The sequence below is a fragment of the Glycine soja genome, chromosome 13 (assembly GCF_004193775.1).
Source record: "Glycine soja cultivar W05 chromosome 13, ASM419377v2, whole genome shotgun sequence".
NCBI classification, from domain to species: domain Eukaryota; kingdom Viridiplantae; phylum Streptophyta; class Magnoliopsida; order Fabales; family Fabaceae; genus Glycine; species Glycine soja.
Genome location: NC_041014.1, coordinates 26197515 through 26225440, shown reverse-complemented (window position 1 = coordinate 26225440; position 27926 = coordinate 26197515). Strand labels below are relative to the sequence as shown.

Sequence of the window (27926 nt, the reverse complement as noted above, 5' to 3'; positions counted from 1 at the left end):
CTGAAAGTCAATGTCATATGTTCCAAAACATATATTTATAAGAAGAAAAAAATGATATAAAACCTATAGTACTTTCACGTAGAATTCGTCTTTTTTTTCTTAATTTGTAGGTTTGAATTTTAGTTTTGAGAAAGTTTACAATAATTATTTATAAACACTATTCAATTAACTAGTAACTTCCCATTACATAAAATTAATTGAAAAATTAATTGGTTGTCGAAAGATGATAGGTAAAAACTAAAAAAATTAACTTATGAAATTATAAGTATTCGGTAAAACTAATTGTTAAAGTAATTGAAAAGTATAAAATGACAGAAAAATCATAAAATTATAATTTATTTAAAAATGATAACTAGGAAATTTGATAAATATATTGAAGATAAAAATGAAAGAAAATAAAAAAAATTATAAACAAGCATTTTACAAAAAATATATTAAAAAATACTAAAAAAAATTAGTTAAACAAATTTTTAAATTAATAAAAAAAAAAAACAACTAACTAAAATATCTTACCCAACAAAACCAATACAATACTTTGTTTATATCACTTCATTTTACATCCTTTCACAGAAATTCCATTTTAAATCAAGATGCTACCTTCGATCTTTATGTTTAAAAGAAATACTTATTTTATCAAAACCAATAAATATGCTAAATTAATTAATTTTAATCAATAATAAATATAAATTTTATTTTGAAAATACCCATAAAGTATTATACTAACTTTGAATATATATATATATATATATATATATATATATATATATATATATATATTAAGGATACTTTTTACAAGTAAAGAGAATTTTTTGCAGAGAAAAAAAAAGTATAAGGGATTTTGTATTATATGATGGGTGCATATAATATATTATATATTGCACAAGGAATGCCAAATTCCAATAAAGAAGGTTGTACTTATTCATATTGATGTAAATACGTACATATAAAACTAAAAAAAAAAAAACATTTCAATTGCCAAACCACTTGTCATGTGATGGCGATTCCTATGGCACATTTGAAGAACCCCTTATTTCCAATATCGATAACACCAAGAATTAAGCCACGTGATTCACACCTCTAGAAACAAGTTGAAGTTCTATTAATGTGTTTATGGAATGTTTGTGTCACAACGGTAGTACATATAGTCTGTATAAACTTATAATATTTATATTAATAGCTTAATATTTGTCAGATAGTTTTTTTTTTCTCATCATAATATTAATATAAAATAATTTTTTTCGGAAGTAACTAATGTTCGTCAAAATAATAATTAACACCAATGAAAACTGACATCACAGTATAACACTAAAGTATTAATATACGTACGACACTTTTTAGTGTAGTTTTCTTAATATTTTAACCATTCATTCATCAAATTAACTCATTAAATAAGGAAATGAGAATAGTAAAAATTACCATTTTTAATAAATTAAAAACATTTGAATTGACGAGTGAGAATCCATCTTCTATAGGGGTGCAAAACGAAACGAAAACGATACAGGAAAAACCAAAAAATAAAAATCAATCTAATTAACAGAATAGTAGATAGCGTCCTAGAAAGAGACCACTTGGAATTAGACAACAAGGAGGAATTATATATTTCGTCACTTTAACCGGAAATTATTATGTTTTCTAAATTACTACAATTTCTGTTCATTTTTATAATATATAGTATAATGTAGGGTTATTAATTATTTTTTATGAATTAAAAAATTTAAATACATATCAAGTAAATATTGATTGAAACTATAAACATATAATTATCTCCAACTACTTAATTAGACTGTTTTTATTTGACGTAATCTAACATTTAATGTCAAAGTTTTTTATTACAAAAATCACGTTTAACATATTTTAAAAGGGATTTAAATATGTTTTAGTTTGGTTTCTGTAAGTTAATATTTTTTTACTTTTGATTCCTGAAATTTTTTTTTTAATTTTAGTTTTGGTAAATTGACATTTTTTTAATTTTGACCCTATCTCTTTTCAACTTTAATTCCGGTAAGATTTTAATTTTTTTATTTATAGTTTCATAGTTCGAATTTATAGGAAACAAAATTAAAAAATCACAAACTTACAAACACACTCAAAATGTTTAAAATATCTTATCAAAATTAAAATTGAAAAGAAACAAACTAAAAAAAATTAAAAGCACCTATAAGCATTTATAAGACACATGAGTGATGTAAAACAAACACATGTACAATTAATTTCTCCACTTTGACACCCACAGATGGTGACTATAAGAGGAAGATGGTCCCAATGTAATAGCACCGACAGAATCCATTATTGATTAAGAGCTTATTGTAAGCGGAGTGAAGGACAAAACTCTTGAAAGAGGGCAATAACGGAGACAATGCAGTGAAAAGATTAGGGAACTAGATATACTTAGAGGGGGGAGTTTGTGCTGGAGGTTATGTATTTTCTGAAAGTACTTATATTTATCCATTCTGCACGGACACTAGCTGTGGAGATTTTTTATGTTGTATTCTGATTGTTTGCTTTGCCTTTTGTTCACCAACTTGTGACAGACCTGTTAATGAAATCACTTTATTTCCCGTGGAAAAAAACAAAAAAGGGAGACAATACAGAATATTTTCCGAGTATGAGATGCAAAGGGGAGTGAAATGTTATCGTTCAAAACAATAATTAATCTTTATTAGAATTGTATGAATACATATAAAATAAATATTTTTTTAATATGATTTATTTCCTATTTAAAATTACCATTTAAATCTTGTTTATTTAATTAAGAGGTATAAATGAGGTATAAGTTGTTATCACTTATATTATTCAATGTTGATAATTGAGGAATGCAAATGCATCCCTCATTGTTAAAAACTTATATAAATATCTTAAGTGATATATTTTGCTTTCCTAATTTTGTATATTTAAATTCATTGCTCTTAACTTTTCACTCCTTTTATGATAATAATTTTTTATTTTCATTTTTAAATAAATTATCCTCCCTAACTTAAGGTCCTACTTCATTCACTGTTAGTTTACATGCTGAAAGAGAAAGTAAAGAGTAATTACTGAGAATATTGAACAATTAGGTGTATATTTGGATTAACTCGGAATAAAAAAGGGTAGTTAATTAATAATATATGAAAACTAATTTAGTTTTTATATAATTTAAAATCGAAAACTTATAACCACTTCAAATAGGGATTCCAATTTTTAGTTTTGTGATTTTCTTTTTGTAGTGCAAAGCAAGAGATTTCCTCTAGTTATTTGAGAAAAAAAAAATATTAGGCCGAATTGCCATTCAGGTCTAGGGTGTTGTTAGGTGACCTAACACTATTACTTGTGCACTAGCAATTTAATGAAGTGACAAAAATATTTTTCACTTAAATTTAAAAAACCTTCCATCACTCCTACCTCATGGTCGTATGATCGTAGCAGCTTCATGCTTCTTCTTCCAGCGCTCTGTGTTTCCTGTCACGTCTCCACTGTCCTCAGCTTCCATTGTTGTCATTGAGGTCATCTCCACCACCATGTGTTGTTTTCGCCGTCAAGGTAAACGTTTGATGATTTTAATGGTTACTGGTGTGCGTTTGAAAACCATATAACACAAATGGATCGAGTAATCAGTATGAGTTATTCGGATTAACCAATTTGTATAACTCATACGGATTACCTGATCTGTATGTTTCATCTTTTTTTTTTAATTATAAATATATTAATTTAATTTTTGTATTTAAATAGTATTTGTTTTTTAATTATAAATATATTATTTTGATTTTTGTTTTTAAAAAGTTGATGTTTTTATTTTTTTAATTATAAATATATTAATTTGAGTTTCGTTTTTAAATAGTTAATGTTTTTATTTTTTTAATTATAAATATATTAATTTAAGTTTTTTTTAAATATTTAATTTTTTAAATTATAATATATTAATTTGATTTTTGTTTTTAAAAATTTAATTTTTTTATTTATAAATATATTATTTTGATTTTTTTAAATAGTTATTGTTTTTTATTAATTATAAATATATTATTTTGAATTTTGTTTTTAAATATTTGTTGTTTTTTTAAAATTAAAAATAGATTATTTTGATTTATGTTTTTAAATAGTTATTGTTTTTTTAATTATAAATATATTAATTTTTTTAAATAGCTATTTTTTAATTATATATATTTTATTTTGAACTTTTTTTAAATAGTTATTGTTTTTCTAATTAAAAGTATCTTCTTTTTATTTTTGTTTTTAAATAGTTGTTGTTTTTTAATTATAAATATATTAATTTTTTTTAAATAGTTATTATTTTTTTAATTATAAATATATTATTTTTAATTTTGTTTTTAAATAGTTATTTTTTAATTATAAATACATTATTTTGAATTTTTTTTTCAAATAGTTATTCTTTTTTAATTAAAAATAGATTATTTTGATTTTTGTTTTTAAATAGTTAATTTTTTTAATTATAAATATATTAATGTATTTATTATATATTAGTTTTTTTGTAAAAAACAATAGGCAAGGAGACATATTTTTTGTTATTTTATTTATTTGATTAATTATAGTCTTTTTTTAAGTTGCTTTTTAATAAAAAAGTTATTTTGATTATATAAAAGTAATTAAAAATATATTTTAAAAATATATTTTAAAAAATATTTTTTTATTTATGAATTATTAAATAATAATTGATTGAAGTATTGTTTGAATTTTGACATAAACTGTTATAATGGTCTAAATGTGCATATTATGGTTAGAACCAAAGATTTGGGTCGGGCTTTAAGCAAGGTTATATGAAGAGCCCTGAGGAGAAAAGTAAATCGTGATTCAGATGAAGCTTCCCAATGACGAAAGTCCACAGCATCTGCACGTAGGCAACGGGAAGCTGCCCCTGTTGTTGAGGATGTTCAACACGTAGATCATGCAATTGACGAGGTCCACGAACAACCTCAAGAAGTAGCTGCTGATGATGAAGTTGTTGATGCCGGGGTTTTCCTGACAGGCGCATGACACATTAGTTCTAACTGCCTATGATGATAGGGGTATTTATATTTTTAAATAAATTATATTTTAATAATTATTTGTTATTATTGTTAAAATGATTTTTTTAAGAACGTGATGTATTCAAGCTATCCTCCCATGGAAGGAAGATTCAGAAATTCGACAGGCCTGCTGTAGAGATTGAAGGCTTAGTTGCCGCCACAAGATTAAGTCCTCTGATCGCACGTTCCTTGGACACTGGCGATCGGGGACTTATATCGGCTTTTGCGGAGATGTGGGATAAGGAAACTAGCTGTTTCCATCTTCCTGTAGGAGAGGTGACTATCGCCCTTAATGATGTGGCCTTTTTACTTCATCTGCCCATCACAGGTGTGTTCCATAACTTTGAAACTCTTCATGTTGACGAAGTGGTGTTGCTATTAATCAAATTACTTGAGGTGAGTGCAGATGAAGCAAACGCTGAGACGGTACAATTTCATGGGACATATGTTTGACTATCATGGCTACGAGACATTTATCGTAGCAAATGTGATGCCACGCACTGGAATGTAGCAGCTCGGGCTTATATGTTGCATTTGCTAGGATACACTCTTTTTGCTAACAAGAGTGCAACACACATGCATGTGGTATTCTTTGACGCCTTTCGAGACCTCACCCAGAGTGGAAGCTACCCATGGGGAGCTGTCGTCCTAGTGTATATGTATGACAATTTGAATGATGCATTTAGGAGCAGCGCCAAACAAATTGCAGGATATATCACACTATTACAAGTAATTATAATTTAATTTAACTTTTTTTCTTTGATGTTCACTATTGTGTTGATTTTTTATTTTTTATTTTTTGAAAATATGTGTAGTGTTGGATTTATGAGCATTTTCCTTTTGTTGCTGACACCATTGCTATTGAAGATTATCATGAGAGGAAACCACGTGACTGCCACTAGAACTCTGGGAAGGCATTACTAGTGTTGACGTATCGGAAACATCTAGATATATTAACGTCTAATGGTGTTTGTTGGATGTCTTACGGTAATCACCGTGCAGTTAGTGAGTTTGAGCCAATTTCTTTGTTTTCTGGACATATCCCATGGGGTCCAGTTGTTGTCATACATCGATCAGAGAGGGTTGTGCAGCAATTTGGGTATGTTCAGAATATTCCTCCACACACTTCGACGTCAAGATTATGTTAGAAGATATTGATGACAGATGGATACATTTTTCTAAGTACCTTGCATCAGTGGGTCGGATTTATGTTGTGCCTGGACAGTGTGCAGCAGACTACATCGACCGGTTCTACATGATTTCTCATCCCTTCATGAGACCGGCATAGCCCAGGGATCCAGCTAGACATCCACCTGTCGTGCAAGATGACACATATGTTAAACCAGATATTCCTCAATACCTGGTGGCAGCAGCAGCTATGAAGGAAGGACCTACAGATGCACGTTCTCATGTAGAGCAGCTTCAACATACAGTGGTAACATATATATTCAGCTTACTTTGAAATTCATTTTATTTGAACATGCAATATGTATAACCCTTTTCTGTTGTTGTCAATTTCATAGGATGCTTGCCAAGCAATAGCTGAAAGGTTAGAACGGTTGTTGAACCTGAGGATAGTGACAGAAGGTATAGAAATATACCGTGTGATGGAAGATTGCTTAAGGATCGCCAGAGGTGTCACTACGGAACGCAATGTATATGTGTGGTCACGACGAAGGCGGCGTATGGAAGACGCATGAAGACAGTTAGAATTTTTTTAGGAAATGTTTAGATAATGTTTATTATTTTATTTTATTTGACAACATTTTTATTTCACAAATTTTATTTGACATCTTTTTTATATTAGTATCGAACTCGTATATCATAGGTCATGAATTAAACCATAAACCCTATATTAGACACGTAACAACAAAACCTAAGTTTTGAATTAACACTAAACCCTAACTTGTGATGTAACACTAAACCCTAGGTAGTAAAACCCCTCATTTGTGATGCACCACTCAACCCTAATTGGTGACGTACCACTAAACCCCCATTTTCAAGTAACACTTAACCCTAATAACACATGTAACACTAAACCCTAGGTAAGATAATTATATGAATTTCCAATGAAACAGTTGTATATGATTGTAGTACATGGCAATTACATAAGTAGCTAAATCTTTACTCTTCACTTAAATCAACATAGTATATTTTCAACATCAACAAATTTTTGTACTGCTGCATTCTACTAATATATAGAGTTGGCCATTGTTTTGCCAGAGGATGACAATGTCTAGACCATAACAAAGCTAGAGGTGGTAAGGGATAACGTTCTCTTAAAAAAAGTTGTTACATATGCACAAATAATTTCAAATTATTATAACACAATTTATTTCATAAATTAAAAAATAGGATCATGATACATTTACCTGAACAAAATGATTATCATACACATGATCGATACATATTGCGTGATGCACAAAACAATCTGTTGGTGATTAACTTCTAAGTGGAAAAAACGTCATACTTTTTTGGAGAGATAGAGAAACAAGGATCACATTATACCTTGATGCAATGAAATATTCTATGTCGGTTATATTCATCCACTTATTCATGGTAACCTGCATGTTACAGTTATGATTTAAACTAAATTTTAACTAAAAAAATAACAGAAATTACATACCATGGATAATCCATCAAAAAGTAGGGACTGCTTTAATTCTTCGAATCTATCTATGCCACCAAGGAGGTTGATATACTCATCAGACCATTTGGCAAGTTCTTTAAGCAAATGGTTGCACACCAAAGATCATGAATCTTCATCCATACCTAATAAGGCAGCAATTAGACGATATCCACAGTTACTGTTAGCTTTGACATCGACAATGTTTTCAATGAAATCATGAATGCACAGATGAAATTGATTCAACACCGGCATAGTTCTTCTTGGAATTGCTTAGTCAGATGATTATGCACTACGTTTGACTGAAGAATTATTATTTTACACAGAATCTAAAGCATCAACATACTCCCAGTAAGACGAATCACGCTTTGGTGTTGACCTTTTCTAGAGGAGAACACATAGAGTTTAGATTAAGGTAGGCAATTTTTCAAAGTTTACTCTTTAGAGTAACTTTTCCACAAACATCAAGTTCTTGAAATTGCCATGATATGGTTTCCATCTCTTCTGATATGCTAACCTCGGGCTCAGATAACCCTTGGTCTGAAAAACTTAGCCTCCGCCAAAACATATGGATTACACCTAAAGGTATGCTACTGACAACATATCTAGCTAGCTCGTATGCACAAGGAAGATCATGAGTAGTTCTCATTACACAACCACAACGAGAACTATCAATACTAGCATAACTCACATGCTCATACTTAGCAACAATTTGGTTTAAAGCATACCTTGATACCATCCCAAGTAGTTTTTTTGTATAAGGTAACTTTAAAAACATGTCCAACCACATGTGTACTTGTCTCAAAAGATGCCTTAATTTCAATGTGTTGCAACGTGATCATGTTGTTCATGGCTTTCCAAACATTACATAGGTCTCCAGGCTATTTTGTAATAGTCTTTTTAAAGCCCAATGAGCATATTCAACCATGTGTATGAAATACACAAAAAACGATAAACAAATACAAGTACACATGTGTTTCCTAAGTGCATCACCTTATTCATTGAGGCTTTAACAAAATTTTCTTTTTGGGGAATTATCCATGTTTGGTTGACATAGTCAACAAACATTGTTCATGGTGAACAAACAATTTCAAACTTCTTAAGGCAATCATCGAACTGATCCTCGGAAGGACAATCAACCAAACTCTCTAGGCATCCATCACATAATGCCATGTATTTTTTTTACCAACTAGGGATTTACACTTTGTCTTGGCATTCTTGTCAATGTGAAACCTACACAACAAGTTGGTACACTCAAGGAATACATTTTTCATTGCATTCATCAATATTAGATCTTTGTCGGTAACAATAACTCCAAGGAGGAAATCACGTATAAGAAAAAGACCTCGAAACCATTCTAGAGCCCAAACCACATTATTTAGATGTTCTCCCTCCAAATAGGCAAAACCAACAGAGAATGTCATCCCCATTGGTGTCACATCAACAAAGTCAAGTAACGGGAGTTTGTACCTATTTGTTTTGTAGGTACTATCTATTAAAAATACCAAATTACAGGAATCGCATAACTTCACTCCATCAGAATGACACCAGAAGATATTACGTACAACATTTTCATCCTTTAATCTATGTCAATGAATATACTGATCTCGTTTAAGAAACTTCATTATTTGTTGCATTTCTGTATCACTACCTCTTATGGAAGAAAGGTATGCACTTTTTGCATTGTATATTTGTTTGATTGTTGTATAACTATTGGCATTGTGCTCCTTCAGCGTTAGCAAGATATTTCTTGGTTTCACCATTGACTTTGTCATATCAACAATAATTATCTTTTTATCCTTAGTCAATCGACCAACATATGAATGTCCAACTAATGACTTTGCCATTTCATGATTATGACTCTCACACATTAACTTCAACATTCATTCTTGGCCTCCAACCACTGGTTTTCCACACAACTTAAAGGGACACCCACATTTGCTACTGCTAGTATCTCTTCTTACAAAATCTTTCTTCCTGGACCTATACTGATCACTTCTTTCACAACCAATTAAAACAAATAAAGTCATTCCTCTCATACCAGTGTTTGTGTTTGACCTCATAATGACTGTCACAACACCCACCAATTTCATAAGCAACAGCTTGAGCCCAATTCAAAACATCATCACGGGTAGCAAACACCTACAATGCAATCCAAACATCTTTACTCTTCAACGAACATTCAATAACTTACTTTAACAACAAAAAATCATATTAATACTTGAGAAGTATTGAACACATTAGAACAATCAACATGTTTTGACTTCACACCAACTTCTTCTTTATTTTGTTCATTCATATCAACTTCTTCAGACATTATACTGTCATACATCCATTGATCTTCGTTCATCTTAACAAGACATTAAAAAATTTCAATCACAAACAAGCGACCCCTAACCACATCATACATATACTATCACACAAAACCCTAGATATTTTTTACTACATTTAATAATATAAAACATTAAAATTGATAGCCCTATATATTAAAAACCAACAACATCAACTTTTTCTACTTAAAATTCATAACCATATAATACATAAAAAATTATAACCTAATCATATCTACTAAAATAAATTATATTATTGAACTTAATTCTAATTCATCAAATTATAATCACCAAAAATAGTCAATTTTAGACCACAGCAACTCAAATAAATTATACATAAATTATAAGTGTAAATTAGTTTACAATTAATATCATTTCCAAAATATAAAAACAAATACCTACAAAATAATTATCAAACTACACTTATTTAAAAATATTTAAAATAATAATACTAATTATATTTCAAATAAACAAATAATTTTTTTACCCATTAATTTTTATAACAATCATATTAATATATTTATAATTTTAAAAAAATAAAAAATAATAAGTGTTTCTTTTAATTTTAAATTTTAAAAAATATTATGAATTCGTATAACGCATACAGATTGTCAATCCATATGAGTTGTACGGATTAAGTAATCCGTATAACTCTTACAGATTGGTCAATCTATATGCGTTATATGGATTGAATAATCTGTATAACTTATACGAATTATTTAATCTGTAAGTCTTATACACAAAAAACAAATAAAACAAAAAATGTGACATACCTCTATTAACAACCACACCAATCACTGTCATAGCCAACACTTGCCAACTTATATTTGTAACATTTTTACCTCGACCGAAATGGCCACAATACACCTCTCCTCTCACAAAAATAAAAAAAAAACGAGAAGAAACCAAGACAATTAACGAATGAATGGGTTAAAAAAGTTAAACAAAAAGTAAAAGAAAAAAGAAACCAAACAGGGGTATTTTTGGAATACTCATTTATTGTTAGGTGCACAAACAATATGGCTGGTGCACCTAACAACACCCTCACCCCTGCCTAGATAGAACCACGTAAAACTATCGGAAAAGAAAACAAAACCACAAGGAGCATTCAGAATATTTTACAGGCTTAAATATTTTTTAGTTCTTTAAATTTAAATAATTATGTTTAGGCACCTCTTGATTAATTTAACCTTAAGTTTAAATTAAAGGAAAGCATGTTTCTTTACAAGATTATGGAAGACCACCAACTTCACTAGAGATTTCTAGTAGATTTTATACATCGTCTATCAAAAAAAAAAAATAGAATTAAACTCAAGTCACGAGTCATGTAAGTAAAAAAATTCGACCAGAATTATCCACAAAAAAAAAAAAAAAAAAAACTCGACCAGATGTATTTGGCAAAATAACAATGAATTTACCATTATATTTTCTCGCATGACAAAATTAAGAAAAGAAATAAAAGTTGACTCTTCGTTGCTTATTTGTCTTTTTGTTTTCATAAAATTTTAAAGTTACTCTCCAAAGAAATCACTTCTTTTTCTCTAATATTCACATTGTCTTTCATATATTAGCTTTAAAAAAGATTTATCAAATTTACTTCTCATGTTTGTCTTAAACTATTGTTGCACATATATATATAAGAATCAAATAATTAATTTACTGAGTCTAATAAAAATAATTAAGTTAACTAATTTTAAGAGTGAAATGTGTTTTAGGTGCTTCGGGATTTGTGAAAGATTGAACTCGAGCAAATTGAAATTCGAAGAAGCAAATCGAGAAAGAAAATTAATGTTAATCTGAGCCCAAAACTAGAGAGAATGAACAATGAAATCTCATTATTGGATCTGAGAGTTACAATGTTTTATAGTATACAACTTCCTAACTAATTTTGAAAATGACAGTCAACTGAAAATTAGCAACTTAACTTTGACAAGATTTGGTTAAAATTGATTTTAGTCCCTATGTTATAAAAAGTTTTTATTTTGGTTATAATATTTATGAAATGTTGTAGATTTTTCATCCCTAACACTACACTTCATTGACAGGAGATGAGGAGAGGAATTTTAAAAATTTATTCTTATATCTTAATAATCTTGGATCTCTAAACATAAGTAAGAAAATTTTATTCAATATACTAGAAATCTTTTAATGTTCCTCCTCTCTCTTTCAAATCCCTTCAATATTAGAGAAGTAGAATTTAGATGAAGAGCAATTATGCTCTCCTTCATTCCCCTTTCTTCCTAAAAGTTGAAACAAACAATCAAAGTTTATAAAATTTCTCCATTCCTCATTTGCTTCTAACCAAACACTGTTAAAAAAAAATCTTATTTTCTTATGATTTGCTAAAGGAAGGGAATACAGGCGATTGGCGAGCAAACAACCTTTTGAAGACACTTATATTACAGACACAAAAGACCAGGCAACAACATATAAGATTCCAATGCTTCCCAAAAAAAAAAAAAAAAACATAAACTACCGATTATAAAAATGTGATAAGACACCTCACTAGGTAAAAAGCACTAGTTGTTCCTCTAATCAACTAATGACATCTAACCTTTTGAAGCGACAGTGGAAATATTAAATATGATAATCTTGTCCACTAAAATACACAATAATGACAAGTGCCTAAAACCCCCATCAGTGCATTAGAAGCTGGAAGTCATCATCATTATTCACCACTTTATAATCATATCCAAGTTTGTTAGCACGATCATGGAACTCATCTATCTCACTTTTGGGTACCTGTAATCCAACTAGCACGTTTGCTCCAGTTTCACCCTGTTGGTCAGTAAGTATAAGGATGCCATCAGAAAGAAAATGCAGAAAGGACAAAACTTAGATGCAGCTCATTACTTGCTTTTAGTACTGTTCTCCAATCAGAATTGGAGTTTCACGTCAGATAAAAGTTTGCTTTAAAGATTAAAGCAAGTTACCAAGATAAAACTCTAATTATGATTGGAGAACAACACCAAAACAACCTAAGGACCTGCATTTGAGTTTTGTCTGTGCATAAAACCACATGCAGTGTGTTTGATTAAAGTAAGAGAAAGTAAAAAATTCCCACCTCCCCTCGGTAATGGAATAAACTAATATTCCAACGTGGACTGAAGGAGTCCAAAAATTTCATCAAAGCACCAGGTCTTTCTGGAAAGGTGAGACGACAAAGAACCTCATTCTGAACGTTTGATCGGCCTCCCATCTGAAATGTGTTCAGCACAAAGTTAACTAAGTTCAACAATACAAACACGGCCGGTGATTTAACTGTTAGTGAAAGATTCATGTTTGACAAAGACATCTCAAGAAGATGAGACAAATACATCAAATGGGGCGGCTTAGTCATGTGATGTCACTTAGTTTTCAACATCTTAGCTTAATTTGGACTGGAATCCTCAGAAAAATCCAACATTAAATAAATATTTTTAGACAGTTTAGTGGTTGGGAATAGTGTTGAGAAAAGGGAACTACGAAATGATATAATAAGCTTCACTGTGAAGGATTTTTTTGGGGCCAACATACCAAGTAACGCAAGTGGTCTTTCACCAAGTCACTTTCTGTGAGATTGTAAGTTTTGAGCTGAGAAGATTCCATCCTCTCCTGCATTGCTCTTAGTTCGGAGATTGTGTGAACCCCAACACTGCATGCGAATACAATTGAGACAATAAATACTACGGGCCGCCTTGACATAATACAAGTTGTTAACAGATATTTGCACTAGAGAAAATGATAGTCAATGAAAACTAATAAATTGGGACAGAGAGATGTCAATATTCAGGCAACATATTGCTTTTTAAAAATTGATTGACAATGGATAAAGAAAAAATTATCAGGCAATTATGATCTCACCTGTAAAGGACAACTGCCTTCTCATTTGAGTTATATCTGTATTTGAATTCTGTTATGTTCATCTGCCCCACCTGCCAGACAAGATAGAAAATAAGTACTAACATGAAGAACACTTACAGAAATAGTGTTAAAATAGCAGATATACCAATTCACAAAATTGTTTGAAACTGCCAGGCTCCTCTGCCATAACAGTTGCCAGCACAGCCTCTTGTTTACGACCAACATTAGCAAGTTCAGTTACAACCCGAAGTTTATCAAAATTCATGTTTGCTCCACTGGTTATTGCTACAATATTTTTCCCCTGGATCCCATGATGCTTGCAGTATGCCTCAGCTCCAGCTAGTGCAAGTGCTCCTGCTGGTTCTAATATGTTCCTTTTCTCCTCGAACATATCCTGCAACAAGTTTTATTCTTGTCATATCCCAAAAAATTAAGTCATACAGAATCTGTACTGTTTTGCATTAAATGTACTAGATAATCAAAGGTCTGCGTAAAATTAAGTCCCCAATTCTGATGATACCAATAGAAGAGCTACATTTGAACCAACAAAAACTCCAACTGAACAGCCTATGCACCTAGAGACAGAGAGAATGTCAACAACAGAGCGAAAGCCTCTAAAAGTACAAGGTAAAGTTAATAGCCAAACTCATTTAATTATAGCACATGCCTCCCTATAATCACCTTGGGGTGATAAACAGGAAACAGATCAAGATAAATATGGTGTTAAGTAATTCTGAAACAGGTAAAGTTAATAGCCAAACTCATCTAATTATAGCACATACCATTCTGTCCAATCTCCTTCATCCAACCTCAGCCAAGATACCCAAAAAAAAAAAAAAAAAAACTTAACCAAATATGTATAAACACAAAAAAATATTTAATAATTCTTTATTGCACAAAAACTATAAATAGTTTGTCAAGATATTCTAGTTCCTCTTGCCATTATATGCACTATACTCCTCCAGCTACCAATTTGAAATTTGATATTTCTGGCTGACTCGACTTCATATGTCTTCAAGAAATCTCAATTATTAACTCATTCAAATACTTTGCAAATTTCTGATCAACTGTCAAGAACATCGGATGGCAAAGAAAATTTGATAAAGCATCGGAACAATTAGCCTAAGATCTCCACACTTCTCGTGAGTAGAGAATATATATTTACTTCATTTGACAAGACACAATGAATTTTCTAACATTTGCACAGAAGATACTCGAGAGTAGAGAAGTATATCTAGCATATATATGAAGTTATAAATATAAATCTGGAGAATATATCTAGCATCAGAGATTTAGAATGCAAACTTTGCAAGCAAAAGAAAATCTTACTTTTATTGACGCACAAATTGAATCACGGCTTACAAGAACAATGCCATCTATCAACTCCTTGCATATGCGGAAAGTTTCTTCACCGACCTCTTTAACAGCTACGCCATCTGCAAATCCCCCAACCTGGTCCAAAATCACTCTCTGGTCATGGTGGAGTGACAACGCCATTGCATTTGCATCAGTGGGCTCAACCCCAAAAATCTTCACCTGTGTATTCATAACAGATGTCAATAATCATTTCTCTAAAGGAAGACATACAAAATCAAAACCGATAACATAACATCATGCAAACCTCTGGGTTAACCCTCTTCACATAAGCAGCAATACCAGCAATGAGACCACCACCTCCCACAGGCACAAAGATTGCATAAATTGGACCTTGCATTTGGCGGACAATTTCCATGCCAATTGTTCCCTGACCCATGATGACATCAGGATGATCAAAAGGAGGTATGAATGTCCTACCCTCCTCTACCCCCCGCTTCTTAGCATATGCTTGTGCTTCATCATATGAATCCCCCACGAGCACAACTGTAGCACCCAGAGCCTCCACGGATTTCCACTGCAATGTTACAAGAAACAAAAACACATAACTAAATTGAACAAATTCTCTTTTCCAGGGATATAATTAAAGAAACAGACAAACAAGCAAGCAAAAGTAAACATATAAACAAAACACACCTTTATTTCTGGAGTGGTGACAGGCATAGCAATCACCGCACTGCAATTCAACCTCTTGGCAGCCAATGCAACTCCTTGAGCATGGTTCCCAGCAGACGAGCAGATAACCCCCTTTTCCAACAATTCCGTCGGAAGCTTTGCCATCATATTATAAGCTCCACGAAGCTTAAATGAGAAAACCTACACCCCAATTTCAAATACTCATGCATTAACACACACGTATGTTGTTCACTCATCTTTCAGTAAACCATATAACATCTCTTAAACACAACAAGACTCCGTTGTAACAAAATCCAAGGCAATGCATCAAGCGATTCAAGCCCTTCATAGTTAATACTTAAAAACAAAAACAAAAACAAAAACTGCGGTAAAAAAAAATGATTCACTGAACAGAGTTCCTTCCACTTCAAGCAAAAACATAGTCATTTACATCACTTGAAATATTTCATAAACACACCAATAATATTTTTTTTCTTCAAAACTGCCATCACAAATTGTTAAGTTTTCTGACATTTCTTTTATAATAGCCACCTTAAAAAGTCATGTCATCGATAATTACTCATTAGTTGAGAGTGACATGTATTAAACTCTATTTTCAATAATACCAATTAATAATCAACAATGAGGCATTTTTCCCACGCATTGCACATCAAGATCAAAAATTGATACCGACCCTGATGTAAAAAAAGGTGGTGGGAACGAACTTACGGGTTGCAAATCCTCTCTCTTGAGCCAAACCTTAACCCCGAGTCTCGCAGAGAGCTTTGGCGCCAATTGCAGAGGGGACTCAATCGCCACGTCATATACCTTCGAAGAGAGAATGTTCGTCAAATAAGTCATGGCATTATTCATACCGTCGCCGTCGCCGCCGTCTGAGCGAGAGCTGGCGGGAATCGCGCCGACGAAGCCGGGCGGGTACTGGAGGGAATCCGGCGAGACGCGGGGGCGCGGAGGAGGAGCCGCCTCCGAGGGATCTTCGACGATGGCGACGGCGGAGGAGTGAGTGGCCTCCGGCGGCATGGAAAGCGTGGCGACGATGAGGGGCGCGCGGCGGGGACGCGCAGTGAGGGGATGGGGCGCCATTTTGCGGAGAGGGTGGCGGCGGAGGAGAGGCGGGGTGGTGGGGGCGACGCGCAGCGCATCCATGGTACTATGCTGTGTGTGCTGCGAGAAAAAGTTATACTATTTCGAAGTTGAAATTGAAGTTGGAGTCGTTACATATATAAGTTTATATATAATACCATACGGTGTATATAAAGATATAAATACACATTTATAGTGTTATTCTTATTGTTGTTACTTATATTATTATTATTACTAGTTACTGGACTAACATGGTGACACGTGGGTTATAGCAGTTTAAATTAGTTTAAAGTTAAAAAATTAATTTATTAAATTTTAAGTATTAGATAAAATTAATTATTGAAATAACTAAAATTATAATATGATTGGATAAACAATAAAATTATTATTTATTTAAAATTTATAATTAAGAGATTGGATTAATATATTTAGAAAAAAAATATAAAAAATTAGAAGTCAATATTTTATAAAATTTTATTTTAATTAACATTTAAAAAATGTTAAAAATTATTAAAAGATTTATTCAGCAAATACTTAAACAAATTTTTTAATTAATAAAAAAGTTAAAAATTGATAATAAAAAAAAATGTCTTCCCAATGTAATCCTAATGTAACGTGATTCTTTTAAGCATGTGATCAATCAAGAATTTGATCCTCATCCGTAGACATCAAAAAGTCTTTATTTAGAGAGGTTAACTCTTAAAAAAAAAAAAAATCTGAGTACTTGAAAAGACTAATCTTTTCCTTTCAACCGAAAAAATTGCTTGATTGACCTAAGAAAGTTATTATTAGTAGAAAAATCATAAGTAGGCACCTAGACTCTAGTTGGAGTACTTTCTGTTTTTTACTTCTAGCGGGTATTTTTTTAGAGAAAAAATACATATTAAATATGGACATTTATTTTATAGGAATTTGAGTAGGAGTATTAATTTATTATGTGGTGGGAGACTAATTTTTTTATTAGACTTAATTTTTATTGTAAAAAATAATGAAAGCACATAATAAGGAGATATTTATATTTTATTATGTGTCGTCTGTTTTGGACTGGGAGTTTGAAAGAACAGACAAGAAGACCCAACTCGAGAGGATGAGAGAGAAAGGAGAAAGGACATTTCATAAATGTCATGTCTGTCTCTTATTGTGAACAGTGTGTCTTCATATTTTGTTAATAATGTAACGTGCTTCTGTTGCAAGAGATCAGGAACTCGTCTTTGTTTAGGATTCTGCAACCCCACACATGGCCTCTCACACCTTTATAAGAACCAGGGTGGTATTTTCCACACGGCCACTCACACTTTTATAATGTATCACACTTTAAATTTTTTTTTTCTAATAAAAAATTTAGATAAATTAGAATTCAAAAGTTCATATAATTGGTACAAGTTTCAAGACTTAATAAACGTGTATATATATATATATATATATATATTACTTATAAAAAAATATGTTTATATTAGAATTAAAATCGAATTCATATACGTGTAAGAATGAGTTTGCTTCTTATCAAATCAAATAATCTCTATTGTTTTAAAAAAATTACTATCATAAATTAATCTAATTTTACGTTACTATTTAATTATCTTTTAAAGAAAAACTTAATTTTATAATAAATAAACCTCAAATAGTACTTCAAAAATCAGAAAATGAATTCTAGATACAAAATTGTTTTACATTTTTAATACATAATTGTTAAACTCTTATAGCAACTAAGGTAAAATTTATAGTCAATTATTACAAAATATAGTTACTTTAAAATTAGTTATTACAAGACAAGTTTTATTTTCACTCATTTACAAATTAATTTTATTTTATGTGAAATTTTATATTCGCACTTATACTCTAATAATCTCTCTTTCAAATATAAGTCTCCTTCATATGATATGCTTTTCTTCAAGTGGAAATTAGTTTTTCTCATTCACGAGTTTTCAATAGTATCCCATAGGGCTTAGCCATGACTCCCAATTTGGTTTAAATACTTGCACCACCATTAGGTTACACTCTTGTTAAACCCTTAGAACTTATTCATTTTCATCAACATGCCCAAAGGTACTTACAATGTCATTAACTCATATATATATATATATATATATATATATATATATATATCACTTTCTGGAAAAAAGAAGTGTTTTTTATATCAAATGTTACCATATAATTTTCATAGGGTAATTTCTTAAAAATGTACTTTTAGTTTAAAATATATTTGAAATCAAAACTAGCAATTAAATGTAACTGATTTTGGTAATGATAATTGTTATGTATATGTATATTTTGGGATTAAATTATGTAGGAATTGTTAATTTTTCTCTTTTAATTTTTCCTTTTTATGGAATAATTGAAATTTGAACATCATTTAAGTCTTTGTGTAAAAAGTGCTAAAAGTTTGTAAATTTATAGTGTTTGATGAACAATTGACGCAGAAAAATAAAGTAAAGTCCAAAGAAGAGAATTGAAGATCTGAAAAAGCTTGCTTAGCACATCTAAGGCGCTTAACGCGACGCAATTGCTTAGCGGACAACAAGGCTTAGCGCTAGGAAGTATGGAGAAGTCTGGAACGTGAAGACCCGCTTAGTGCGAGATTACCACCATACTTGCTAAGCGCGGCAATTGCGCTTAGCGCGAAGGTTGCGTGAAAACCAAACTGATCTGCACCTATAAAAGAATGAGAGAAAAGAAGGAAAAAACACAAAGAGAATTCAAGAGAATTCAATTCCTTAACGAAGGCAAAGACCATAAGTTGGAGACGCAATCATTAGGAGTCATTCATTCTTTCCATTCCCTTTCTCAAATTCTCTTTTTTTTTCTAAATATTATTCTCTTGCAATTCTAAAGTCTCCTATGACAATGAAAGGTTAAACTTTTTTTGTCAAAAGTTTAGCAGTCAACTGCTCTTGATGTAATTTATCTTCCTATCTATTTATGAATATTACATTTTCATTGTCCTTTTTTGTGCCTAATTTTATTGTTTGTAGTTTGATCACTCATTTGCATGATAAGTTTTAAGAGTAGCGTTGGGAAGTGTTATTTTCTAATAGAACTGGGAAAGAGTATCTAAATAATTCATCACTAGGGATGAGTTGATTTTGTTTAACCTGTTATACATATCTATTTTCAATGCAATTTAACTATTTTTATCTTTGCAAAGGGATTTGAGAGAGAAAATAGATAAATTAGGTTCTTTTAGTTGAAGGATCATGGTTAGACTATATAAGTAGATGCATATGAAAATTGAAATAAACATAAATAGAGAAAAATCATTAACATTATATCAAGAGTAACTCTGATAGGTTAAGCCTCCAACATTCTCATCTTCTGAATTAACTTCTACAATATTGTTGGCTTCTCTCATCTTTTCTGTTTTAATCAATTAATTTACTTTTGTGTTTATTTTTCTCTTTTGTTTATTTTAATTTAATTTATGTCAATTTATTTTACTGCTTTCTTCACGGCCTTTTAAACCAATTTATTTATTACTTAAAAAATTATATATTCACTTACTTAAATACAAATAAAGTCCATGTGTATTCGACGTTCAGACTTTCATTTTAACTTTATTACTTGGAATAGTTTGGTGTACTTGTCAATAGTTCGACACGTAAGCAACCGATAATAGTTATGTTTAGCAAAATATTTTAGCTAGTTTTTAATTTTTTTAATAGTTAAAAAGTTTGTTTGACGGTTAGATAAACACACTCTTTTAGTAGTTTTTTGAAACACTACTCGAATTAGTATTTTTTTAAATACTAGTTTCTAACTTATAACTTTTTAAATTTTTTTATTTTTATCTTTAATATATTTATCAAATTTCTTACTTATCATTTTTAAATAAATCAATTTTATTATTTTTCTATCATTTTATATTTTTCAACTATTTCAATATTTAATTTTATCAAACATTTATAATTTAATAAGCTAATTTTTTAGTTATGAACTAATTTTTTAACTTTCAATTAACTTTTCAACCTCTTATGTTCTAGAAACTCTACAACTTAATCGAAGTTAAACTTGCAAATTAATGCAAAATGATTTTGGTAAAATCCAGCAATTTAAAAAGGCGTTATTACTTGTTAGTACGAGTACTCCAAGTTTCTAGGACTGAATCCAAGTTAAACGTGCAATTAAATGTAAAATGATTCCGGTAAGAAACCTAACAAATAGGCGTTTTAACTTTTCCTTTGGGGGTACTTAATCTTCTTTGTGTTTACTTTTACCTTTGAAGGACCAACATGATACCTCATAAATGAATAAATATTCATATTTTTTATTATGCGTTTAGAAATTTAATTTCGTATCTATGGAATAAAAGATGTTGAACAAACGTAAGTTCTTGAATAAAACTCAATATCTTTAGAAATTAGTTTTTAGTCTTCATGTACTCTCCTACAAAGACATTTACCTTTAAAAGGGACAAGTTTCTAAAAACTCTACGACTGAATCGAAGTTCCTATTTTGTCGCTTTCATTGTATTTTTAAAACAGAAAAAGGTTTTTGGTTAAAAATATATTTGAAATGAAGAAATACAAATATAAGTAAAACTAAAATAAATTTTATAAGAAAACCAACCAATAGCTGCGTCTTTACTTTTTCTACTTTAGCTTTTAAAAGTCTCCCACTGAATCAAAATTCATCGTACAACAAATTTGTTCTTATTTGCTTTTAGAGGCAAATCTTTGGTCGAGTGGAGGGAGTGAAAGAGTTTGAACAGAACGAATAAAATGACAGAGCAGGGAAGCTCGCAGTCACAGGATTCACACATTCATCATCAACTCAATTTTTTAATATTAAAAATTAAAAATACTTTTTTTAATATTTAAAGCATACACCAAAGTTTAAATAAAAAATATCAGTATCATCTTTGAGTTTAAGTTTCAATATTATACAATGTCCTATAACAATTATATATTCATATTTTGAACAAAAAATGGCAGATACTTTAAATTACTATTTAATTTTTTGAGAAAAAATCAAAATGATGTTATATTAGATATTTTTCATTGATGCATGTTCAACGCCAAAGTTTTGTCTATATAAAATTACCTTAAACATGTTTCAAAATGCAAATTTTACTTAAAACAGATAGACACTAAATAATTTCTTGACCGAGTCGTGAGTTGGAACTTGCTATTGACATTACTCATGTGAATCTCTTTTAACAATATCTCGAAAATGTAATTTTGACATAGAATTGTGATTTTATTGTCTATATGGGATGATGAAAAAATAAAACACAATAAAAACATAATTTTATTGTAAAAGTGTATAATAAAATCATGCTTTTGTTTTATAATTTTTTTAATCTCTATGTAAGTAATGAAATCATGATTTCGTTGTCTAATTTTTTCATCCCTAAATAACACAACGCAATCATGATTCTATTCTTCGTCACTTCATTGTCATTTTTAAGTTTCATACAGTCATACTTAACACAACTATCACCTATATATACAGGTTTACGATAAAAACACTCATAAGTTTCTTCCACCTCCAATGGCATCCATAATGACTTTCCTTATAACAGTAAGCGAACATTTTGTCCCTATTTCAATGAATTTTGGGCCATTAGGACATTCAAATAATACCCTTAAAAGTAGATACCACATCACCATCATAATACACAACAACAACAACAATGACTTCCTCCATCTTTAACCTAATATGGTGAAATATCAACACAATGCATTGAGCTGCCTCATATCACATGTATTTATTAACATCTTATATTGTTCTCTCGTGAGTCAATTATCAACAACGATCAAGATTGCATTGATAATATACACAATTTAGATTGCATCGAGCTCTACTAAGGTATTGTTGGCTTGTTAGACCATCATAAATATAGTTGTTAAATTGCCATATAAAATAGTAAACTTTACTTTTTAATTAAATTTTTTATATAAAAAATATACAATGAAATCATGATTTCATTGTGTAATCAACACATCAAAATTATGACTTTGTTGCACAATGGGGGTGAAAATAAAATAACACAATGGAATCGTGATTTAACCAATTGAAGGAGGGAGGTGTTAGGGTTGGGGAGATGTTATCTCATTAAGGATAATTTAGTAATTTCAAGAATGCTTGGGAGGTGTAAGATACAGAAATAGGAGTGCAAAATTCAAAACCCATTAGTTAGTACCTTGAGCACAAATGGGTTAACATGGTTAAACCCACATTCTGAGTGGTCTAAATCTTTTAGGCCCATTTAAGCTTGCAAATGCAGGCTAACCCAGATACACTTTTTTTAGAAAAAAATATTGAGACTTTACTTTTGATGGCAAAAGTATATTAAAAAGACATACATATAAAATTAAAATATTTCATTTATTTCTAACTTCAAAAAAATATGTTTATGTAGGTTAACAAATTGGCCATGAATTTCAATTAGAGAATAACAATACTCTTTCTCTTCAATACTTTGAATGTATATTTTACGTACCATTTTTATAATTAATCAAAAACATTATGTCTTAATTCTTAAGTCTCAACTATGTCAAACTATTCTCGTTTTTATCTTTATCTATATATTTGATTTTCCTAATTGTTTATCTCCTTCAATTTATCTTCTTTTATCTCTATCTCTAAATTATATTTTAATAATTTAATAGGATTATCAATATTTAAAAGCAACCTTATACTATATTTGAATAATTTATTATAAATCTAAAATATAATTTATATAGGCAAATGCATTTATTTATTATAAAATTTTAATTATAATATAATTTATATATTGAAAAATATTTATTTAATATTAGTTTTAATTGCATAAAAATAAACATTTTAAGGTGGTAGAGAGGAGAGAAACCCTAAACACTATTAAACAATGTACCAATGGTGGGACTGTTAGAAGTAGTTCACCCAGAAAATTACAGGAACAGCTTAAATAGTAGGTAGTTTTATTAGTACCTTACCCAGTTACCCACCAAACAAATTTTTAGTAGCGCTAGATAGAATCTAATCTTACTATTTAGATAGAATCTCATCTTGCATAGCCACTTTAGCATATTTGAGTTTCCTCCTGACTTTTTATTCAGTGCTTTATTGGAAGAAGCCTCTTGTATTTATTTTTCTAGAGGATTCTAGTGTTGTTTAGTTTTGGTCGTAGGCTCGTAGACTTTCTTTGACGAAAAAAATTGAATTGAATCCGCATTCATAAAAAGGATAAGAGTTAACTCTAGATCCCTAGTCATTTTTGTCAACTCACATTAACTAAAACATAAACATTTACTCAAATAATTCATAGACTAAAACACTAATTCTATATATATATATATATATATATATATATATATATATATATATATATATATATATATATATAAATCTGTAACAAGCTGTTAGCTTATAATGTGAATTCACGGCTTCAGGGCATAAATTTGTGTTGTAAGGCTAAAGTAGAATTATCTAGGGTATATTTAAATAAAAAGTTCAATTAAATCCATGCGACAAGCTTTTGTCAAATAAGATCGTATTTATAAACTTAATTTTGAGATTTATTAAAATAAATTATATAAAAAAGTCATAAATCACTTGTACAAAGTTAAATAAACTCTCTGGAACGCTCAAAGAACTTTCTTTTTAAGGTGATGGAGATTTTAGCACCGTGAGTCCCTGGATGTTCTAGACTGCTCCCAATAGCAATACTCTTGCCAAAGGAAAATAATATTAATGTGATAATACTTAATACCAAACTCTTGACGAGTTTAATAATAGGTAATATAATATGATTGTTAAGAAAGATAAAAGAGAAATAATAAGTGTAAAGTGTTTGTTCACATTAGACTATTAGAGTACTCGTTTCTAAAAGTTACCTCATGTGTTTGAACATTTAGAGAATATAAACTAATAATCTTAAACCTCATGTGTTTTAACATATGGAGAATATAATACTATTAACTATAATTATCTAAATCACACGTAGAGATCATGGAAGAAAAGAAGCCCGACATGGCAAATATCAATTTCAGAGTGCAATTGATTGACACGGAAAGGAACAAGATTCCTTAGAGCACGAGGAGGGGTTGATGGTGCCTTAGAAGGCCTCTTGGAGTGGTAAAAAAGCTACACACACGCCACTATTCCTATAAACAGGACAACCAAGTAAAGTAAACAAAGTTATGCAACTTTCTTTAAACCATTGGCACCATAAGAAGGATCAAAATTCAGATTTAATTTCATTGGCATAGTTTTCAATTGAAACCAAAATCTCTATTCTTCTTTGATGGGACTCACAGCACTGAAGGCGGAGAATCTGAAGCCAGTAATCCTCAAAGCTGGTGTTCCCTTGGCTGCATCTTTTGCTGGTTTGATCTATGCATGGATTGTTGCAAGGAAAAACTTGTCTACCAAAGTTTTTTCTTCACCAGAAAATGAGTGTGGTTCTCCAAAGATCACTTGTCATCAGGGAACTAAACATGAAGAAAGCTTTCATCACAATCTTTCTTCTTTTGAAGATGAAGAATCATCACCTTCTCCCATGAATAGCAGTGTTCTTTCTGGGAGCTTGGTGATCCATGAATACAACAACCCTTGTTTGGAACAAGAGATCACTAGCCTAAGAAGCCAAATTGAAGGACTTCAAATGAGGGAATTGGCCTTGCGTTTGCAGTTCGAGCTGTATTGTGAAATGAAGGAACAAGAATCTTTGCTTCTAGAGGTAAAAAACTTGTTGTCTTTGGAGAATGATCGCGCCGAGTTCTTGAGTAAAGAGATTTCGTCGATAGAGACCGAGACTATGAGGTTGGAGAGTTTTGTAGTCCAATACATGAGTGTTATTGAACAGCTTCAGTATTGGAAATCACAGAATAGGGTGCTTCAAAGGAGGGTTCAAAGGCTACTTAGGGACTCAAAGGCCAAATCTCGTTTGATAAAGGGTCAGGCTTTGAAGATCAAAGAGAAAGAAGCAGAGATATTGAGAAACCATGATGCCTTGCAAACAAGGGTCAGTGTCATTAACAAGTTAAAGGGTGAAATCATAGAGCTGCAAAGGATTTTGGACCAATTGGAGGATGAGAAGAATGAGGTCGCCAAGAAGCTTGAAACCGCAGAAGGGTATGTGTCTAAGTCAGACAAGGAAAAGATACATAGAAAACCTTTGAAATATTATTTGGAGGTTGAATCAAGAGATGTGAGTAAGGAAGACTACAACAAGGTTCTCAATGAATTGGAGGAGGTCAAGAAGGAACGCGTAACTGAAGTTGAAGAGCTGATTCATTTGAGGAGGGTCAATGCTTGCTTAAGGGAAGAGCTAATGAGGCACTATGAAGAACAACACGAGCAAGATAGAGACCATGTAGAGGTGTATGAGTCAGAGCATGAATTGCATCATTCCCTTTTGGAGCATCGCAATGGTTCTGCTCATGGTGATCATGCTTCTTCCAAAAGGAGAAAGTTGCTTAAGAGGCTCAAGAGGTGGGTTGAAGGAAGTGAAAAGGTAAGAGTGAAACCTGAAATTAAGTGCCTTGATATGCATTCTGGTTTCTATGGATCAAAGAAACCACAAGTTCCTCCAAGTGCAAGGTTCTGCTCTAGTGCTTGAATCCAAATAGCATTGCAACTCTTCCCTATAAAAAAAAGTCAAAAGATAATTAGACTAAGTCATGATCATGATAGAACAAAACTTAGATAAAGTTTTTAAAGTCTTTTTATGTTGTTTTTCAATCAGAAGTGAAGTTTCATCTTATGAAAATATAACTCTGATTGAAAAACAACACAAAACACTCCTTAAGAACTGGATCTAAGTTTTGGCCATCACAATATAGCTATTGATACTAGACAATAAAGAAACTTGGATGTTGGTATAGAAGCAGTGAACTGCGTTTGTTGCAAAATAAATGATGATGCCATTTCGTAATAATTTGTACATTGTTGTAAGGCATGGGGGCTTTATTAAATAATGAGTCGTTTTCTTTAATCATGTATCAATCTGTTCTAAATTTCTGAATGAATGAATGCTAGCCTAGAATTAATTCTAATGCAAAAATAAAACATGTAAGCTTTTATTGAGAGGCATGGAACTTTGCAGCAAGACCAAATATGCAAAAACTAGTGAAATTTGTGGTTAGGTTAGGCATGTTTAAAGGATTGCATTTTAGAGACAGCTTAAATGAAAGAATAAACAATCTTAATTTTAAGGTGATTAGGTCAATGTCAATTATAATCTTTTTTTATTATTATTATAATGTCAACTATTTATGTTACACCAGGACTCGATTCATATGGTTAGAAACTTGAGTAAAAGTTTTGGAAATGACTAGATTTAGGAAAATAATTACCTTTTCAAGAAAAGCTTTCCATGTTTTTACATAATCATTTCTTTAAAATAAATAACATAAGTGAAATAATTGACATAAAATTATTCTACTTTATTAATGTTCTGGAATCCAAATTTAGATATTACTTTAAAGAAAATTTTGTCACTCTATAATTTTACCTTATTCAAATAAAATTATATCACATTAGGACTTAGTACCAAATCAGTGCAAATATACTTTATTTTAGAATGGATGAAGCCTGCCGTAGACACCCGAGTACTATTCGTAATGTAACTTGAACATCTCGTGTGTTTGTACTTTGTACACGTGTTATTATTTAAAAATCCATATTTACTGGAATCGCCATTATGAGAATTTTCTTCCTAGTCAGTAATCACCACTCCTGACTTAAGAATTAATCTCAATTATATTGATGGAATATCCAGTTAAATATTAAAAATTCAACATCTATGCAGTACTTTTTTTCACACTTCTTGATAAAGAAAATAAAGATAGTAAAAGTTGAATTCATTAATTTCATATACAAAAGAAAGAAAACATTGAATAAATCAAAAGATATAGTAGTGAATGCGTGTTCTATTTTCGATGTTGGATTTGTTTTTTGTTGTCATGTGGGATCTTGATAGATTTTTCCTCGTCGTACACAAAATGTCTTCGTTTTAATTTAATTATCTCCCATTACCGGAATAGACCAAATATTAGAAATTTCCCATTATATAAAGTACCGAATCCATTAAGATTTTGAGCATATCGTTAC

General features: G+C 30.7%; 2 protein-coding genes across 2 annotated transcripts; one reads left to right on the top strand and one right to left on the bottom strand.

The window, feature by feature from the left end:
- Positions 1-12222: 12222 nt before the first annotated feature.
- On the bottom strand, positions 12223-17019 carry LOC114382762 (threonine dehydratase biosynthetic, chloroplastic-like). Its single transcript, XM_028342364.1, has 9 exons — positions 16518-17019; positions 15810-15989; positions 15421-15690; positions 15129-15335; positions 13945-14193; positions 13800-13870; positions 13473-13590; positions 13021-13155; positions 12223-12734 (listed from the first exon to the last, which is right to left on the bottom strand). Exons 1-9 carry the CDS (start codon positions 16953-16955, stop codon positions 12594-12596), a joined length of 1809 nt encoding a protein of 602 aa, XP_028198165.1. The 5' UTR covers positions 16956-17019; the 3' UTR covers positions 12223-12593.
- A 7852-nt stretch (positions 17020-24871) lies between these two features.
- LOC114381389 (protein CHUP1, chloroplastic-like) lies at positions 24872-26808 on the top strand. Its single transcript, XM_028340630.1, has one exon. The coding sequence runs from the start codon at positions 25117-25119 to the stop codon at positions 26431-26433; it is 1317 nt and encodes a 438-aa protein (XP_028196431.1). The 5' UTR covers positions 24872-25116; the 3' UTR covers positions 26434-26808.
- Positions 26809-27926: the final 1118 nt, after the last annotated feature.

What these genes read in the sequence shown, in the direction of transcription:
- LOC114382762 (XM_028342364.1), bottom strand. Translation starts at nt 16,955, where the DNA reads ATGGATGCGCTGCGCGTCGCCCCCACCACCCCGCCTCTCCTCCGCCGC. An exon ending in TCACCACTCCAGAAATAAAG is followed by an intron (nt 15,691 to 15,809) that starts GTGTGTTTTGTT and finishes GTAACATTGCAG; the next exon opens with TGGAAATCCGTGGAGGCTCT. An exon ending in CAATTTGTGCGTCAATAAAA is followed by an intron (nt 14,194 to 15,128) that starts GTAAGATTTTCT and finishes AACTTGTTGCAG; the next exon opens with GATATGTTCGAGGAGAAAAG.
- LOC114381389 (XM_028340630.1), top strand. Translation starts at nt 25,117, where the DNA reads ATGGGACTCACAGCACTGAAGGCGGAGAATCTGAAGCCAGTAATCCTC.